Source organism: Mobula hypostoma, chromosome 5, assembly GCF_963921235.1.
Source record: "Mobula hypostoma chromosome 5, sMobHyp1.1, whole genome shotgun sequence".
Taxonomy (NCBI): Eukaryota; Metazoa; Chordata; class Chondrichthyes; order Myliobatiformes; family Myliobatidae; genus Mobula; species Mobula hypostoma.
The window spans coordinates 140,620,384-140,639,194 of NC_086101.1; the positions used below are offsets into that span (position 1 = coordinate 140,620,384).

The 18,811-nt window shown below is 41.2% G+C and overlaps 1 protein-coding gene across 11 annotated transcripts in view; it reads right to left on the reverse strand.

The window, feature by feature from the left end:
• The window catches only part of LOC134347046 (phosphatidylinositol 4-phosphate 5-kinase type-1 beta-like), a 174,268-nt gene that overhangs the window by 14,187 nt on the left and 141,270 nt on the right, over window positions 1-18,811 (reverse strand). For all 11 annotated transcript variants that reach the window (XM_063049087.1, XM_063049083.1, XM_063049077.1 and 8 more), the window contains one exon: window positions 12,161-12,308. In XM_063049087.1, the coding sequence (XP_062905157.1) occupies window positions 12,161-12,308 (148 nt within the window). The remainder of the gene's footprint in view (window positions 1-12,160; window positions 12,309-18,811) is intronic.

Consider the following 18,811-nt stretch of genomic DNA (forward strand, 5'->3'; position numbering starts at 1 on the left):
GTCCTGCACCTTCAAGGCTTCTGTTCCCACCACAAAAATGCCAGGTCGTTTGTACAGGCAGTTCAAAAGTTCAACTCTGGAGGGAAGTTACAGGCTATTGATGGCACTGATTGTTTCACAGAAAAAGTGTGATCCATAAAGTAGTTCATAGTTCTGTTTGTTGCCAGTAAGACGTCGCTGTGTTTCACCAGCACTATATTAAACCAGAAACTTAAGCTTGAAGAATGACATCTCATCTCCCTTCCTGGCTCTTTAAGACCTTTGCCACTTAACACCAAATTGAACAATTTCACATGACTACTTCTTTTTGCTTTTATCAGAATTAGCCAGCTCTGCATTAAGGTTATTTATTTGTAATGGTGACTCAGTTTTTCTCTCTTCACCGACACTGCCAGATCTGCTAGCTATTTCCTGATGAAGGGTCTTGGCCTGAAACGTCAGGCCCATACACACTTTCTGATCTGCTTAGCCCCTCCAGCATTTTGTCTGTAACTCCCGTACTTTTCTTTTAGTTCCAAGTGTCAGTAATAGCTCTGACCTACATTTCACACATTTTACACATTCCTTTGTCTGTTTTCTCTCTCCAGATAATCTAACAACCTGGCAGCTCTGTAAACAGCACAGCCCAATTCCAGAATCTGCCCCGATGAATTTAAACTCCAAACAGATGTCAGGATGAGGACGAGGATTGGGGTTAGGGAACTTTGATCACCCTACTAGAGATATTCCCTTTGTCCTCGACATTCATTCCTCACTCTCTTGCAACTTAAGAACAAATTTGTTTTTTACCCCCCACTTTCCCAGTTCTATTGGAGAATCTTCAACCTTAAACAGCTTTTTCTCTTTGCACAAATGTGACCTGATCTTGAGCATTTCCAATGTTTTCTACAGCTACAGATGTGCCTGAATGAAGTGCACCAGGAAGGTTGGGTAAAAAGCCTATTAAACAACTCAATTAGTGAACTGCCACCAAAGTATGTATTCCTTAACATACGCTCGCTGTTAGAATTTAACAGTGTATGTAGGGTAATAAAAATACCTTAAAAATTTAAACTTCACCAGTTATCAAACAATAACAAAACTTCCAAACTAAATAATTTTAACCAACAAATTACTGGGACTGAAATGACTCTTATGCATCTCTTTTGATTTTACCACAACAATGTCAACTGAGAATTTCTGATCATTACAAATGGATTTTGGGTACACTGGATAGGTTATTTGATTTTTTAAAAAATCAAAATTTCTGGCTCCACACATTTCAATTATTGGCTATGTTGCCATACAAGATTATGTTTTAGAAGGTGTGTCATGAGCGGCTGATGCAATTAAATCTAGTGGATCCCTTCACCACTGAGTCCATAAGCTTTGAGATAACCACACCTGACAGGCAACTTTTTTTTCTATTTGAATGAATGCTTCCTTCTACTCTTGTATGGGTAACACAATACATAATCCTTCTTTCAATCTGCAGAATAATTCAAACCCCACACAAATCTAAAACCACATCACTTTCCCCATTTCAGGAAGCCCCTTTTGGTTCAGAAATACTGTGAATAGCTCTTCATATGAGGTGGTACAGAAGACGTTGTTCTAGACTGGTCGTCTTTATCTTATAGTTGAATGGGCATGTCTACAAACTCAACACTTAATTATTCTAAGTAGAAGCCCAACAGATGATCCTTTGTATCACGGCACCAGCTGCCTTCAGCAACAGAGCATCAGGAATTTCTGTTTGGTATCAGAGCACCAAACCAATGCCAACTTTGATGTGTAATCGTAAGTCACGAGTGAACGGAACAACAGGAAATGAGCTCCGCAAAATGGGAACTGAATTACTTTAATCCAAAAACTAAATTAGGAGAGTGAAAGTGGATGGATCTGGATTAAATAAAAAAAAACCTGATAATGAATCTCTCAAAAAGTTAATGTTGGGTGTAGGAAAATCAGATGAACCACTTTAAAAGATGTAAACATTCTGCAGTAGCTTTGGCACAAAGGTTAATAACAGGATATTACACCATTTTAGCAATTACAGTACCTCGTTAGTTAATTTAAAAAGACTGTTCCATTAAGTGATGAATCATTCTGTGTTCATGAGAAAGACAGATTCCTGAAGACTATTTTGAATTCTCAGAAACCAATTCTTCAGACAGCTGGGCTGTAAACATCATCTTAAGGTTCCAGAAAAACTTTATGCCTCACAAAATGAGAATGGACAAAATATTACAACTGGCCCTCAAATATATCCAACAGGAATGAGTACCGTCATAATCAATATTCTTTTCTCCATTGACACTTGAAAGCACCAGCAATGCCATTATTTATTGCCCATCCTCAATGCCTTTCAGAGGGTGCTAATCAGCCACCTTCTTGAATAGTGCTACTTCCCGGCTGTCCTACTTATAATTTACTATCCCTTGGGAAAGTATTCCCATGTTGCTGACACGTAGACAGCTCCAGGGTTCTAACAAAATCATTATGAAGAAAAATCGATATGCAGTAGATTCTGGTTAATTGGACCCCTTTGGGGCCCGGTGCATTTAAGCCCAACTAAGTGGCTATCTCAATTAGCTGAAGTTTCATGGAAATAGTTATATAAAAGCATAAAAAAAGTAAACTACCATTTGACTGAGTAACAAATTATGTATTTAAATAAAATTCAGAACAAATTACAACACTACTATAAAACTGAGTATTAGTTCCTAATAGTTAGCGATGGAGGAATTCATCCAGTGTATGCTGCATGGGGTGCCCAGGGAAGATTCACACCTCTGGTGAAGGGGCTTGTCATGTTCATTTTGGGGTAGCTCACTCACCTTTGATACCCTCCATACAATCAGCTCACGTCTGTAGCTACAAGTAGCTATTCGTATGTAACAGCAGCCACTTCTGGTACACCATTTCAACAGGTGGGCTAAACCAGGTGAGGGTCACTGGCAGGCCTCATACCCTGGTGAAATAGAGACATGCCTGTCCTAGAATGTAAAATTAGCTCCAAGGGACTGGGCAGATGAGATCAACGGTGAAATCCAACAGCCAAGAAGGTGGCTTTGCAACGGTTTGTGGAGAGCGAAGGGCGTGATAAGGCACACAAGTAGTCACGATTATCCACTGCAAGCAAGGAAGAACCCAGTTTGTGACGTCTACTTGTACCATCGGAGCCGGACTTCCAAGGTTGAGTGAGTGAAACTGTCCCAGTACAATGCTTTTCCACTTTAAAAAAACACTCCAGCACAGGTTTCACTATCATCACCGGATACGACAGACAGCCAACACAAAGCTGTGTTCTTTTGATTGACTGTAGATGAACAAAATTAGCACAGGCACTTATTGCAGATAAGGGACTGCTTTCATACAATGCTTTCAATGATTGCATCCTCCAAATCTTCATTTTCGGTGTAATATTGAAGACGATTGTCAATATCTTCAAATTCTTCATAGTTCCTAACTTGAAGTAATGAAATCATTTCATTTTCACTTACGGCCGTTCCTGGCATCTCCAAGCCCGAATGCTTGAAACCCCAGAGAACGGTTCTAAATTGTCTTACCGCTTATTTCTCAATAACTGACAAAAATCAGTGCTTTTTGAACACAAACACACAACTGACGCTATTTAAAAACTGTTTGGTCTAAGCACGTGTAGTGTCTAATGGCCACACCAAGTTCATGTGACTGAGGCTAGTTAGAAATTATACGACAACAGTCTCCTGCCCCAATTAAGTGGCATCGTGTCCCAAATAGACAAAGTGAATCCCAGCTATTTTTGCAATTAATTTTTATTCTTCAAGGGCTGTCCCAAATAAGCAGCTGCCTCGATTAACCCATGGACCAATTAACTGGAATCCAACATACTTCCGAGCCAGGATGCTGAGTTAGAATCAATCAGACAAATGCTAGGATATACTGCAACACATATTAACTCGCCTATCTTAACACAATAATTAACAAGGCCATCGAGGGAGCAAAATTATTAAGGACAGTCATTACATTAGTTGTTTCAATACTTTTACTATAATGTATTAAAAACAGCTCTGTAGTACAACCAGCAAACTGAAGTGTGAGTGTACTTGAAGGATAGATGCATGCATATTGGGTTTAAATGACTGAAAAAACTTGGCTTCCTGCCTCTCTCATTTCTCTTCACTTTGTAATAGATCTTAGACTCTGTTTCTATGCCTTTCTACTTAGTCTGTCTTTTCCTAATGTTTGGGGTAGATGGCAGATGGGAACTTCTGACTGCATCTGCTCATTCAAGGGGATAATGAACTTCAACTTTCAATGGCTCTGCTCGTTAGACTGCTCCTCTTCCTAACACTACTTCCACTAAAGTCATTGAACAGTTCCGCACCCTTGATGACATCTTATTTCGAGACAGAACTATACATGTAGGCCTGTATGATAAATGGTTCAACTTAATAAATTATACTGATACAGATGGAATAGGCTTTTTAGTGTAAATATATGAGACATAGGAGCAGAATTAGGACCCTTGGCCCATTGAGTCTGCTGTCTGTAATCTTTGATGCCCTGACTAACTAAGAATCTATCAACCCCTGCTTTCAATATACTCAATGACTTGGCCTGCAGTCTGTGGCAATAAATTCCACAGATTCAGCATCCTCTAACAAAAGAAATTCTTTCTCACCTTTGTTCTAAATGGATGTTCCTCTATTCTGAGGCTGTGCTCTCTGGTCCTACACTCATCCACTGTAGGAAACATGCTCTCCACATCCACTCTGTATAGACCTTTCAATATTCCACAAGTTGCAATGAGATTCCGCCCCTCCCCCATTTTTCTAAACTCCATCAAACACTCCACATAATTTCAATCTTGAGAACCTCCTCTGGACCCTCACCAAAACCAGCATATCTTTTATGGGGCCCAAAAATGCTCAGAATGCTCCAAGTGTGGTCTGAACAATGCCTTAAAAAGCCTCAGCATCACATCCTTGCCCTTAATTCCAGTCCTGTCAAAATGAATGCTAACATTGCATTTGCCTTCCTTACTAGTGACTCAAACCTGCAAGTTGACCTTTAGGGAAGCCTGCACTAGGATTCCCAAGTCCCTTTACCATAAAATCATAGGATACAAGAGCGGAATTAGGCCATTTGGCTCCCGAGTCTGCTCAGCCATTTTATCATGGCTGATCCATTATTGCTCTCAGCTCTAATCTCCTGCCCTCGCCCCGTATCCCTTGGTGCCTTGACCAATCAATAATCTATCAACTTCTGCCTTAAATACTTGTAAAGGCTTGGCCTCCACAGCTGCCTGTGGCAACACATTCCACAGATTCACCAATCTCTGGCTAAAAATTCCTCATCTCTGTTATTAAAGGATGCCCCTCTATTGAGGCTGTGTCCTGTGGTCCTAGATTCCACCATAGGAATCATCCTCCCCACATCCACTCTTTCAAGGTCTTTCACCACTCGATAGGTTTCAATGGGGTCACCCCATATTCTTCTGAATTCTAGTGAATACAGGCCCAGATCCATCAAATGCTCTTCATAATACAAACTGTTCAATCCTGGTTTTGATGAAAGCTTATCAACATGAAACATTAATTGAATTACACCTTTGTCTTTATTTCTTCTACCAGAATAGATGGCCATGCAGTTCTAAACTATTTTTCATCTGCCACTTCTTTACCCATTCTCCCAATCTGTCCATGTCCTTCTGCAGACTCGCTGCTTCCTCAACACTATCTACCCTTCCACTTATCTTTGTATCATCTGCAAAACTGGCCACAAACCATCAATTCCATCATTTAAATTCTTGACATATAACATGAAAAGAAGTGGTCCACATGTCAACTTCTGCAGCCAACCAGAATAGGCCCCCTTTTGAAAAGAACAGACTAGAACCTTATTGCCATTGCTCAAGGCAACGAGGTTGCAGTGCTACCCCAGTCTCTGCAAAACGAATATTCACAATGCATGTGGTACAGCTTAATTAAAAAGAAATTCCCATATATACATGGAACAAGTGACTTTGATAGTCCACACCACTCAAAGGCCATTGGCAAGCAAGGGTGTAGCATTATTCAGCTGCACAACAGCCCTCAGGTATAAACTGATTTTCAGTTTTACTGTCTTGGTTAAGATATTTCTATATCTTCTACCAAGGCAAGAGATTGAACAGACAGTGTCCAGAATGAGATAGGTCTTTAATAATGTTATGACATAGGCACTGAGGATTGTCTCCAGGTTTGGTAGTTGAGTCCCAATGATGTGCTGAGTCACCCTAATAACCCACTGAAGTGTTTTGTGACCTGCCTTGCTGCAGCTAGAGTACCAGCCTGTTATTCTGTAGGTCAGTATGCTCTCTATTGCATATCGATTAAAAGCTGGCCAGTAATTTTTGGAGCCCATTAGCTCCCCTTAAGCACCTCAGGTAGTATCGCTGCTGTTGTGACTTCCCTACTATCAAGGTTGTGTTGACAGACCAAGAGAGACCCTCAGTGATATTCATCCCCGAAAAGCTTGAAACTGGAGCTCTTTCCACGACTTCACCATTACTGAATAGTGGGGCTTTTCTCTGGACCTCATCTTTCTGAAGTCAATTATCATTTCTTTTGTCATCTTGATGTTGAGTGGCTCTCAACAGAAAACAAAAGACTCTTCAGAGGAGGCAAAGTGACTCTTTGCCTCCTGCCAATTAGCCAAACTTCTATCCATGCTAGTATCTTTTCTGTAACACCCATGGGCTCTTACCTTGTTAAGCGGCCTCATGTGCGATAGCTTGTCAAAGCCCTTCTGAACATCCAAGTAAACAACATCCAATGACTCTTGTCTATCCTGCCCGTTATTTCCTCAAAGAATTTCAACAGATTTGTCAGGCAAGATTTCCTCTTAAGGAAACCATTCGGACCCTGGCCTATTTTATCATGTGCCTCCAAGTACCCCAAAACCTCATCCTTAATAATAGACTCCAACATCTTCCCAACCACTGAAGTTAGGCCTACTAGCTTATAATCTCCTTTCTTAAAGAGTGGAGAGACATTTTGCAATCTTCTAGTCCTCCAGAACCCTGCCAGAATCTAGTGATTCTTGAAAGATTATTACTAATCCCTCAATAATCTCTTCAGCTACCCCTTTCAGAACCCTGGGGTGCAGTCCATGTGGTCCAGGTGACCTATCTACCTTCAGACCTTTCAGTTTCCTAAACTCTTGAATTTCTGGCATACTGCTATTGCCTTCTATAGTGAAGATTGACACAAAATACTTATTAATTTCCTCTGCCATTTCTTTATTCCACCCCCCCCAACTAGCACTCAAACATCATTTTCCAGCAGTCCAATATCCACTCTCACCTCCCTTTTACTCTTTCCATATCTGAAAAAACTTCTGGTATCCTCTGGTATTTTTGGCAAGCTTACCTTCCTATTTCATCTTTTCTTTCCTCATGTTATTTTTAGTAGCTTTCTGTTAGTTTTTTAAAAAGTTTTCCAAACCGCTTAACTTCACACAAATTTTTGCTTTATTATATACGCTCTCTTTTGCTTTTATACTGCCTTTGGCTTCCCTCGCGACTCATGATAGTCTCATCCTCCATCTGGAATGCTTCTTCATCTTTGGGATGCATCTATCCTGGGCCTTCTGAATTGCCCCAGAAACTCCAGCCATTGTTCTGCCATCATTCCTGCTCGTGTTTCCTTCCAATCATCTTTGGCCAGCTGTTCCCTCAACGCTGTAATTTCCTTTACTCCACTGTAAGACTGATACATCTAACTTTAGCTTCTCCCTATCAAACGGCAGAGTGAATTCTATCATATTATGATTGCTGCCTCCTAAAGGTTCCATTACCTTAAACTCCCTAATCAAATCTGGTTCATTACACAACACCCAACCTAGAATTGCCTGTTCTCTAATGGGCTCAACCACAAGCTGCTCTAAAAAGCATTCTTGTAGAGATTCTACAAGTTCCCACTCTTGGGAATCCAGCACCAATATGATTTTCCTAACTAACTGCATATTGAAAATCCCCATGACTATTGTAACATTACCCTTTTTACATGCCTTTTCAATTTCCCATTGAAATTTACATCCCACATCTTGGTTACTGTTCCGGGGCCTGTATATAACTCCCATTGCAACTTCTTGACTCTACTCACAAGGATTATACTTTCAGTCCCCACCTCTGCCTACCTGCCTGTCCTTTCAATGCAAGGCATATCCTTGGATGTTAAGCTCTGAACTATGATCTTCTTTCAGTCAAATCTCAGTGATGCCCACAATGTTATATCGGCTAACCTCTAACTGCACTACGTGATCATCTGCCTTATTCCGTATACTGTGTGCATTCAAATATAATACCTTCAGTCCTGTATTCATCACCTTTTTCGATTTTGTCCCATGTTACACTTCACCTCATCCCACTGACTGCAATTTTGCCCTGTGATCCACCTGTTCATTTCACAGTCTCAGTACACACTGCGACGATATGTATACCAACTGCATTATCCTCAGCCCTATCATTTTGGTTCCATCCCCTCTGCCAACGTCGTTTAAACCAGGGGTTCCAAACTTGGGATCCACAGACCCCTTGCTAAATGGTATTGGTCAATGGCATTAAAAAGCTGGGATCTCCTGGTTTAAACCTTCTGCAATAGCTCTAGCAAACGTGCCAGCGAGGATATTAGTCCCCCCTCGGGTTCAGGTGTAACTAATTCTTTTTGTACAAAAAAAAATCCCGAGAAGGAACAGGCTATTTTGCACACCAATTTCTAGATTTCCACATGCAATTATTCCATGCAAGTTTTTGAATTTGCTGTCAAATGTATTCCATTTTAAGTGTTGAGGGGCTCACAGCTACAAGTCAGAGTTAAGCAGCCTGGAAAAGGCCCTTTGGTTCCTCTATCCTTAAGCTTAGAGCAGGGGTTCCCAACCCTTTTTATGCCATGGACAAATACCATTAAGCAAGGGGCCCATGGACCCCCAGATTGGGAACCCCTGGTTTAGGGGTAGATCCCCCCCACTCCAGGTTCTACCACAACCCTGCATTACAGGAGCATTTTTATAGTAGCCAGTTATGCTACAAGTTTGCACAGTGTGACATGGGAGGAAGCGGGAACACTCAGAGGAAAGCCATGCAGTCATATGGAAAATGTACAAACTCCATACCAAGGTCGGAAGTGAACACAGTTCTTTAGTGGTGTGCTGCAGTCTCTGCACTAGTGGTGGTACTGTGCTGCCTTTTCTTGACACAAGGTCTGTGTCAATATTTCCTGCCAAATTCCATTAATGGGTTGAATTTGTACAAGGCATTACCCATCTTCATGACTGTCCAAACTAATGCAGAAACAATATGATTTTTTATTCATCCTACACAGGTTGTAAGTTTCTCTGGCAAGGCCAACATTTGCTCTCCATCCAGTAATGTGCTTGAGAAGATGGTGACAATACCTTGCATATGGTGAAGGTAGTGCAGTGAGTTCCAGAATTTTGACTTACTGGAAATGCATTTCCAAAACAGGATGTTGTATGACCTGGAGAACCCGTGGATGGCGATGTTCCCTTAAGCATGCTGGTTGTGACTTGCAGGGCAGTAAGAGGCCAAAAGACAGCTGCTGGTGTGTACTTTGTAGGTGAGACATGTGGCAGCTACGACATGCCTATTGGAAGCAATGAATGCTTAATCTGACAGCTGGATTGCTATTCAAGTTAGCTATTTTCTAATGGTTGATGAGGAGCTTCTTTATTCATCCCGGCAATCATATCACTGATTTGTACTTAGTAAATGGTAGAAAGGGCCTGGATAGTGGAGAAGTGAGTCAGATGACTTGGCCTATTCTTTTACCCATGGTATTTATGCAGACTTAGGTTTCTGGTCAATGGCAATTCCCAGAATGTCATTGACTGGGATTCTTAAAATAATAGCCCTGCATGTTAAGTGGAGGTTGTTTGACTGTATCCAGTTGGAAATGATAATTATCTGGCACTTATGGAGCACAAATGCCCATGTCTAAATATTTTCCAGGTCTTGCTGCATCCAGACCTGGACTGCTTCATTGTCTGGGCAGACATGAACAGAAGAGCAACAGAAATCCCTACCTCTGACCTTATGATGAAAGAAAGGTTACTGATGATGTGGCAGGAGATGATTAGTCCTTGAATACTACATTAAGGAATTCCTGCTGCAATGTCCTGGGGTTGACATTTTGGTCTCTAACAACAAATTCCTTTTATGTGTGTTACAGCTATGCCTGGTGAAGAGTTTTAACCTGGTTTCTACTGACATCAGTCTTACTTAAATCCTCTTGCACCCACTCAGATGTATTTTGATGCTAGGATATTATCCTGATAGCAAAAATAGCAAGGACTTTATTAAATCACTAAAACATAGGCATTAGTAAAAAAGCCTCATTTAATATAAAAATTTAAAGAATAACATGAACAAAAGATTCAAATGAACATAAAAATATTGAGTAATCAGAAAACAATTATGGAGAAATTTAGAAAAAAAGTGTTGCTCCAATTCTTGAACAGATGATTCTGTACATAAGCACTTTTATCCACCTGGCTGATATACAATGAGCCAATCAAAACTTGAATTTTTCTTAAAAACTATTCAATATCTGGCTGTGAGTGGGCTTTGAAGTGATTTGTTTGATAAATACTAGCTAGTTATGCACAGCGAGTTTTTTTGCATGAATGTTGAAGTGTAAGAGTTATAGTAATAAATTATTGAAGCAAATTACTATGACAGAAAACTTCCAGCTTTGATTGATATTCAAACTATATTAGTTTCAAAATGAAATTTAAAAAGTAGTCTGCAGTATGATGCAAATAAATTGCTCCAGTGCACATGGTGGACTGTCCAATTGTCCTCATGAAGACATGCAAGCACGGACTGAAGCTGACAAGGTAAACCCTTAATACAAAATATCTAAAGTTTCCCTGGAGGATTCTCACAGTGTCAACCTTTAAATGTGATGTCAATTAAATGTTCACATTACTGCCTAGTATTAGGACTAAAAATCCTAATTGGAGTAGTTTCTAAAAAAAAGTCTGGGATCATTCTTCCTTCTTTGCTTAAATAATATCAATGAGAAACTCAGTCTTATCATTTGAGGTAAATACCAAGCCCTTAAGATAAGAAAGTGTCCTTGCTGGCAGTTAAGTTTGCTATCAATGATCAACAGGCTCTCTTGTGTTTATTCCCATTAGGTAGGTTAGAAATGCATGCAGATAAAAATGTTACTGCCATCTGTATTTGTAACATTCAAAATTAGATCTGGAATGGAAAACGGCAGGTACGTCACCCAGTGTTGTGATGCTTAATGAGGTACAAAGCAATTGAAAAAGATCAGGATTTACTTTCTTTTAGCTCTATTCGTAATTAACCTGATTACTAGCATGCAGAACATAAATAGTGGATAGTTGTGAGCTGTTCCCCACACTTTTTAAAAAGAGGAACACCATTTGACAAAGCAAACAAAGTATACACTCTATATACAAGTGGTTAGAGGACTCCAATGCTTCTAGTATAGAGTACAACATCATATGTAGCATTTTATGGGAGAATTATTGGTCAGTGTTAAGTCTTAGTGTTTAAAGGCACAGAATACAAACCATTGGCCAGCTGAACCTTTTATATGCACGCTTGGCAGGAGTGGGGAGGAAGGAAGGGAGTGGGGGAGAATGTATTAGTAACATGAAAAGACACACTTGCCAAGTTCCTGCTCTATGATATAATTAACCTGGAGTTATTGATTTTCAAATTCTTACAATGTCACAGCAAATAACAAGTCAATACATTCCCAAAGGCACTTACAAAACAATAAAACTTGCTGCACATTTATCTGCCACTGGCAACGCTCAATTTCAACACCATCTCAAGCAAAGGTAGTGGAAGCAAATAGGGAATAATGTACTAATCTGATCAAGCAAGAAAGGATACCTCAGTTTCAATTTTATACACTGCAGGATTTCACACCAATTCAGATACAAGATCAATGCAGAATCCTTCTTGATATTTACGACAGCATTACCAATGGACTTCACACTAAACCATCTGGCTACATTTGCATAGATACCCAAGTACTTGAATATTCCAAATGAAGAGGTAATTTCAATTTTGATACTTTTTACATCTTTGCAGTCTGTGAAATACAACCTTCAAAAGCCCAGGTGCTCTACAAAATAACAAGACTCATACTTGTTTGAAGAGTTTGCAGTTCCTTCAGATGGTGTTGGTTCATTCAGAAATAACGAAGTGGAGGAAAGTGTTGTTGCCAAGGAGGTTGCTTCAAATAAAGATGTGGTGCTGGGTAAGATATCAGGTCTGCGTCTACGATATCCCATTGCTACAAAGCAAGGAAAAAGTAGTTTAATTTTGTTTTGAACTAAGTAACCAACAACAGGTCCAACAACCTTTTGAATTTACATTTCTGCCATTTATTTTCCATACATAGCTGTGTTTGATCAAAATAGCTCCAGTCAGGAGTCAGCTGCATTGCCATGTGTCCTGAGGCCAGAGCGGCTAACTATGGCAGATTTGCATCTAATTAAGCAGGGACGTATTATTACAATCTGAAAACCTTGTCTGATTCTAGACTTTCATTCCCGATGTTTCATTGAATTGGAATTTGCCAGATGTCATGGGGTTTGTACTTGATAATTCAAGACCCAGGGTATCTAGTCTAGAGTCACCATGCTACTATGAAAAATTACTGATACACAATGAAGCAATATTGACCAGGAAAGCTCCAGGATTGTTCCCAGCTCTGTCACATTGTCTGGTCTCAGACATGATTGTGGATGCTTGTGAGGCACAGTAACAGGGAAAAGAAAAAACACACAAAGTGTTTTCATTTGCAAATAACAACCAGCTACTCTCAGGAGCCGTGCTTATGGGCAAGAGCACGGCAGATGGAATATAATATGGAAATATGTGACATCAACTTAGGTGAACATAACAGAAACTCGGGAAATTTGTTAAGTAACAAATGTTTTGAATGTTAATGTTCAATGGGGCCTTAGTGTAAGATCAACGTACTGGTGTGGCAGGTTGATCACTACTTTCACCCCCTCTCCTGATAGGATGAAGCTCTCTCTGAACCATATAGTCACAAAGCATTCATAACTCAAATTAGAGACACTGTAAAAGTTAACTTTATATACCGACATTTCTGTGGGGAGAGTTTGATTAGGGAGCAGGTAATTTTATTGCAAATCATACAGGGCTTTGTGATACTGAATAGAATACGGTGTACAAGTACTTGCCACATAGAGAAGATGCAGTCTGCATCTGTGTGCAATTCTGGTCACCCTTTACAGGAAGGGCACGGAGATTTTGGAAAGAGTACAGAAGAGCTTCAGCATGATGGCTTGGAATAGAGGGTGCAAACCATAAACAACACACACAAAATGCTCCAGAAACTCAGCAGGTCAGGCAGCATCCATGAAAGCGAATAAACAGTCGACATTTCGGACTGAGACCATTCTTCAGGACTGGAAAGGAAGGGGAAGGCACCAGAATAAATAGGTGGGGGGGGGGTTAGATTGCAGGTGATAGGTGGTCAGATAGGTAGGAAAAATAAGCAGCTGCTGAAGAAAGAAACTGATAGGAGAGGAGAGTGGACCATGGGAGAAAGGAAAGAAGAAGGGGCACTGGGGGTGGTGATAGGCAGGTAAAGAGAGGAGGTAAAAGGCCAAAGTGGGGAATAGAAGAGGGAAGTGAGGGGGGGGGGGGAAATTACCGGAGGGAGAAATCGATGTTCATGCCGTCAGGTTGGAGGCTACCTAGATGGAATATGAAGTATTGATCCTCCACCCTGAGAGTGGGCTCAACGTGACAAAAGAGAAGGCCATAAACTGACATGTCAGAAAGGGAATAGGGATGGGAATTGAAATCGGTCACCAGCGAGTTCCACTTTTGGTGGATAGAGCGAAGATGCTCGACAAAGAGATCCCTCAATTTACATTGGGTCTTACCAATGTAGAAGGTCGGATAGTTGGCTGCACTTTGCAGGCCAGCTGTTGCTTCACCTGGAAGGACTGTTTGAGGCCCTGAATGGAGGTAAGGGAGGAGGCGAATGGGCAGGTGTAGCATTTCAGTCACTTGAAGGATTATGTGCCAGGTGGAAGATTAGTGGGGAGGGACAAATGGATAAGGGAAACATGGAGGGAACAATCCCTATGGAAAGCAGAGAGTCGGGGGGGGGGAGCGGTAGATAAAGATGTGTTTGGTGGTAGGATCCCATTAAAGATAGCAGAATTATGGAGAATGATGTGTTCGATGGGGTGGTAGGTGAGGACAAGAGGACCTCAATGCCTGTTAAAGCAGCAGGATGATGGGGTGAGTGTTGATGTCCAGGAAATGGAGGAGATGTGGGTGAGGGCAGCATCAGTAGTGGTGTTTGAAGGAAGAGAATGTCAGGACAAACTCATGTTATTTTCTCTGGAGCATGGAGGCTGAATGGGGAAACCTGATAGAAGTTATGAAATCATGAGAAGCATAGATAGGTTAGTCAGAATCTTTCTCCCAGGGTAGAAATGTCAAATAACAGAGGACATGTATTTAAGGCAAAAGGGGGAAAAGTTTAAAATATGTGGGTCTAGTTTGTTCTTTTTTTAAAGAGGGAGTGGTAGGTGTCTGGAAAAGGTTGCTGTGGTTGTGCTGTAAGTATATACAGTAGAATATCAGCTTTTAAGAGGCTTTGAGATAGGCACATGAATATGCAGGAAACAAAGTGATTTAGTTCATGGGCAAGCAGAAGAGATTTAGTTTAATTTGACATCATGTTTGGCACAGGCATTGTGGGTCAAAGGCTTGTTCCTGTATTGTGCTATGTTCAGTGAAGATCCATTTGAACTAGTTCCAGGGATGGTGCGATTGCAACATGAGCAGAGATTGAGTGGACAGGGATTGTATTCTCTGGAGTGTAGAAGAATAGGAGGAAATCTTCTTGAAATGTACAAAATTCTTACACGACTTGATACTCTGGATGTGGGAAAGATTTTTGCTTTACTTGGGACCGGGGGGGGCAGTTTCAGGGGGGAAAAAGCATTCAGAGGGTAGTGAACATGGATTTCTCTGACCAGGAAGACTATGGCAGTTCAGTCATTGTGTTCATTCAAAAGGATGGCTAGATGTCTCGATGTTATGAACATCAAGAGGTGTGGTGAAAGTGCTGGAAAATGGTGCTAAGGAAGAAGATCAGCCATTATCGTGCTGAGAGATAGAGCAGACCACATGGCCAACTACTGCCACTGTTATACATGCTCTCTCTGTGAGGACTTGAATACAAATCTCACCAAGGCAACTGGCAAATTTCCACTCATTAATAAAAAAAACCTCTTAAAATTTAGCTTTAGTGAGAAGTGAAATTAACCTGGCTTTCTTTTCTTCAAATCTGTATTACCCATCTTCAGAAAATGATTGCAATTCCTACATTCAACCCAGCATCAGCCCGACCTTCTGTTTGGGTACCCCTCCCAAGATCCCTTTCTTTCACATAACACCACCTTGTTTTTATTTGATTATGTCTGCCCTTCCCTTTTATTCTCTTCTCCCTCATCCTTCTTCTTTCAAAACCCCCTCACTAGCTCTTCCCAGTTCGGAAGAAAGGTATAGATCTGAAGTGTTGATTGTTTCTTTCTTTAAATGACACGCTGATTATTTCCATTTTTTAAAAAAAGTTTTCCACATGATCCAAAATGTATGGCAAGCTAAATCTTTCAAATGTAAGTCTTCCAATTAGTCTCAAAGCCAGAAGATACAGTGTATAGTATGTTGTATAATAGGGCTTAATCCAATGCAAGATGCCTGCAGATTCCCAGGATCAAGTTTTCAAACTCTGTTAAGGGCATGAACAAGTAGCAGATTAGCCATTCATCAGCACCTCACTCGGTTCACCTTTCTCAAAGCAAGGTGGGTGAAGGGTATAACCACGCCCCCACACCACCCAGCATTTGAGTTCATACTCTATTAAAATAACAAGTTCTCCCCAGGATTACTTTAAAAAAAGGATAGCCTCTTTCAACAAAACAGCCATGGCTTCAACTGAAGCATATCTCCAAGTGAATCACATTCCACAGAAATAGACCATTTTGTCCACCTGGTCCAGGCCAGCATTTATACTCTCACATCTTTTCACTTCATTCCTTTCTCTGGTATTTATCCAGCCTACTTTAAAACACATCCCTGCTCTGATCCTTAACTACTCTCTATTTGAATCCCTTCTGGGATTATCGAAGCCTATCCTTGTGCAATACCCCAGTTCTTGCCTCTCCCACAAATGGAAGCATCTTCCATAAACACCCTTCCCCCCCACTGTCAATTATTCAGCCCTCTCTTGGCCCTTAAAATGAAAGGTAACTGCCGCCAGCTCATTATAATGTTTACGTTCTTTCCATTAATTTGGTTATACTGTATATTTTAAATTCAAATGATTACCACTTTTCACAATGTTGCGGTGTATTGCTTAAGTTTCTGCCTTTGAACTGATTATTAAAGACATTATGTTCCAAGTGTCATAATACACCACAAGATGAAAGGAACAGTGGCAGCTTGTGTACGAAGCGGACTTAGGGACAGAAAGCAGACTGGTGAACAGCTGCTTTCTCAGACAAAATACAGAGAAGTGTTTCCCTGGGTCAGTGTAGAGACCATCCGTCTTGTGTGTGTACAGTGTATAATTTCAAATTCTTCAAAAGGCACCAAACGCGCAGTCGATAGAGAAGTATTTAGTACCAGCCTTCAGAAGGCAGACTAAGTGGAAAGACATATAAAATATTTAATACAGAAATTTGAAATGATCCATTTTGATAACAAAATTACAAGCACTACAAACCACATGTTGCAATCTTAAAAGGGATAGCAGAATGAGGATCGAGGGATTTGGGCTGTTAAATCTTTGAAGGTAGCAAAGATATTGGAAAACACATCAAAGTTGCTGGTGAATGCAGCAGGCCAGGCAGCATCTCTAGGAAGAGGTACAGTCGACGTTTCGGGCCGAGACCCTTCGTCAGGACTAACTGAAGGAAGAGCTAGTAAGAGATTTGGAAGTGGGAGGGGGAGGGGGAGATCCAAAATGATAGGAGAAAACAGGTGGGAGGGATGGAGCCAAGAGCTGGACAGTTGATTGGGAAAAGGGATATGAGAGGATCATGGGACAGGAGGCCCAGGGAGAAGGAAAAGTGGGAGGGGGGGAAACCCAGAGGATGGGCAAGGGGTATGGTGAGAGGGACAGAGGGAGAAAAAGGAGAGAGAGAGAAGGAATGTGTGTATATAAATAAATAATGGATGGGGTACAAGGGGGAGGTGGGGCATTAGCAGAAGTTAGAGAAGTCAATGTTCATGCCATCAGGTTGGAGGCTACCCAGACGGAATATAAGGTGTTGTTCCTCCAACATGAGTGTGGCTTCATCTTTACAGTAGAGGAGGCCGTGGATAGACATGTCAGAATGGGAATGGGATGAGGAATTAAAATGTGTGGCCACTGGGAGATCCTGCTTTCTCTGGCGGACAGAGTGTAGGTGTTCAGCAAAACGATCTCCCAGTCTGTGTCAGGTCTTGCCAATATATAGAAGGCCACATTGGGAGCACCGGACGCAGTATATCACCCCAGCCGACTCACAGGTGAAGTGTCGCCTCACCAGGAAGGACTGTCTGGGGCCCTGAATGGTGGTAAGGGAGGAAGTGTAAGGGCATGTGTAGCAGTTGTTCTGCTTACAAGGATAAGTGCCAGGAGGGAGATCAGTGGGGAGGGATGGGGGGGCGGGGGGAGGCGAATAGACAAGGGAGTCGCGTAGGGAGCGATCCCTGCAGAAAGCAGCGGGGGGGGGGGGAGAGAGATGTGCTTAGTGGTGGGATCATGTTGGAGGTAGTGTAAGTTACAGAGAATAATATGTTGGACCCGGAGGCTGGTGGGGTGGTAGGTGAGGACCAGGGGAACCCTATTCCTAGTGGGGTGGCGGGAGGATGGAGTGACAGCAGATGTGTGTAAAATGGGGGAGATGCATTTGAAAGCAGAGTTGATAGATAAAAAAAATGCACAAATTGTAAACTGACCCCTAGTTACAAAAATAGGTAAACTGTAATTGAACGTTAAGAAGAAACTACAGATGTTGGAAATCTAAAATAACAGAAAGTGTGTCAGATAAATCGTCTTCGACCAGATACATTAATTCTGCTTTGCTTCCCATAGATGCAGCCTGACTGGTTGAGTATTTCCAGCATTTTGTGTTTTGCTACTAAATACTAGTTGTACCTCAGTATGTGTATTGTGCCTAACTTCGGATCCCAGAGTTTAGGGAGAACGCTGTGGTTTTACAGAGGTTCTAGAGGAGATTTACCAGAAATGCTATAAGAATGCTACATAGGAAAATGAGGAAAAACTAGGCTGCCTTGCTGAAGGGAAAGTTAACCGCAGTGCTCAGAATCATAAAAGTGTAAATAAATTACTTCTGGTGACAGAAGGGTCATTAACCTAAGAGCACAAACAGAAATTAATGGGAAAGTATACCAGAGGTAACTTGAGGACAAATTAAAAAAAAACTAATGTTGGGATCTGGAGTGTTGTGCCTGGAAAGGCCATGGAAGATGAGCCAGGAATAACTTTAAAGTATCAGAAGCTTGGATAGAGTTAGGAAGAAACTTGCAGGTGAAGAAGGAAGGAACAAAGAAATGGAACTAACTGCATAGAAGTTCCAAAGGCCTGATGAACTGAATGACTTTCTTTTGTGCCAGTTTCAGGATGTCCCTTATTTCTTAATTCAGGGATTAAGCTTTGAGTGGAATTATTGACATATAGCTTTGCTTCTTTTCTCTTCAAAAGCTGACAGTCTGCCACTGGACAAAGAA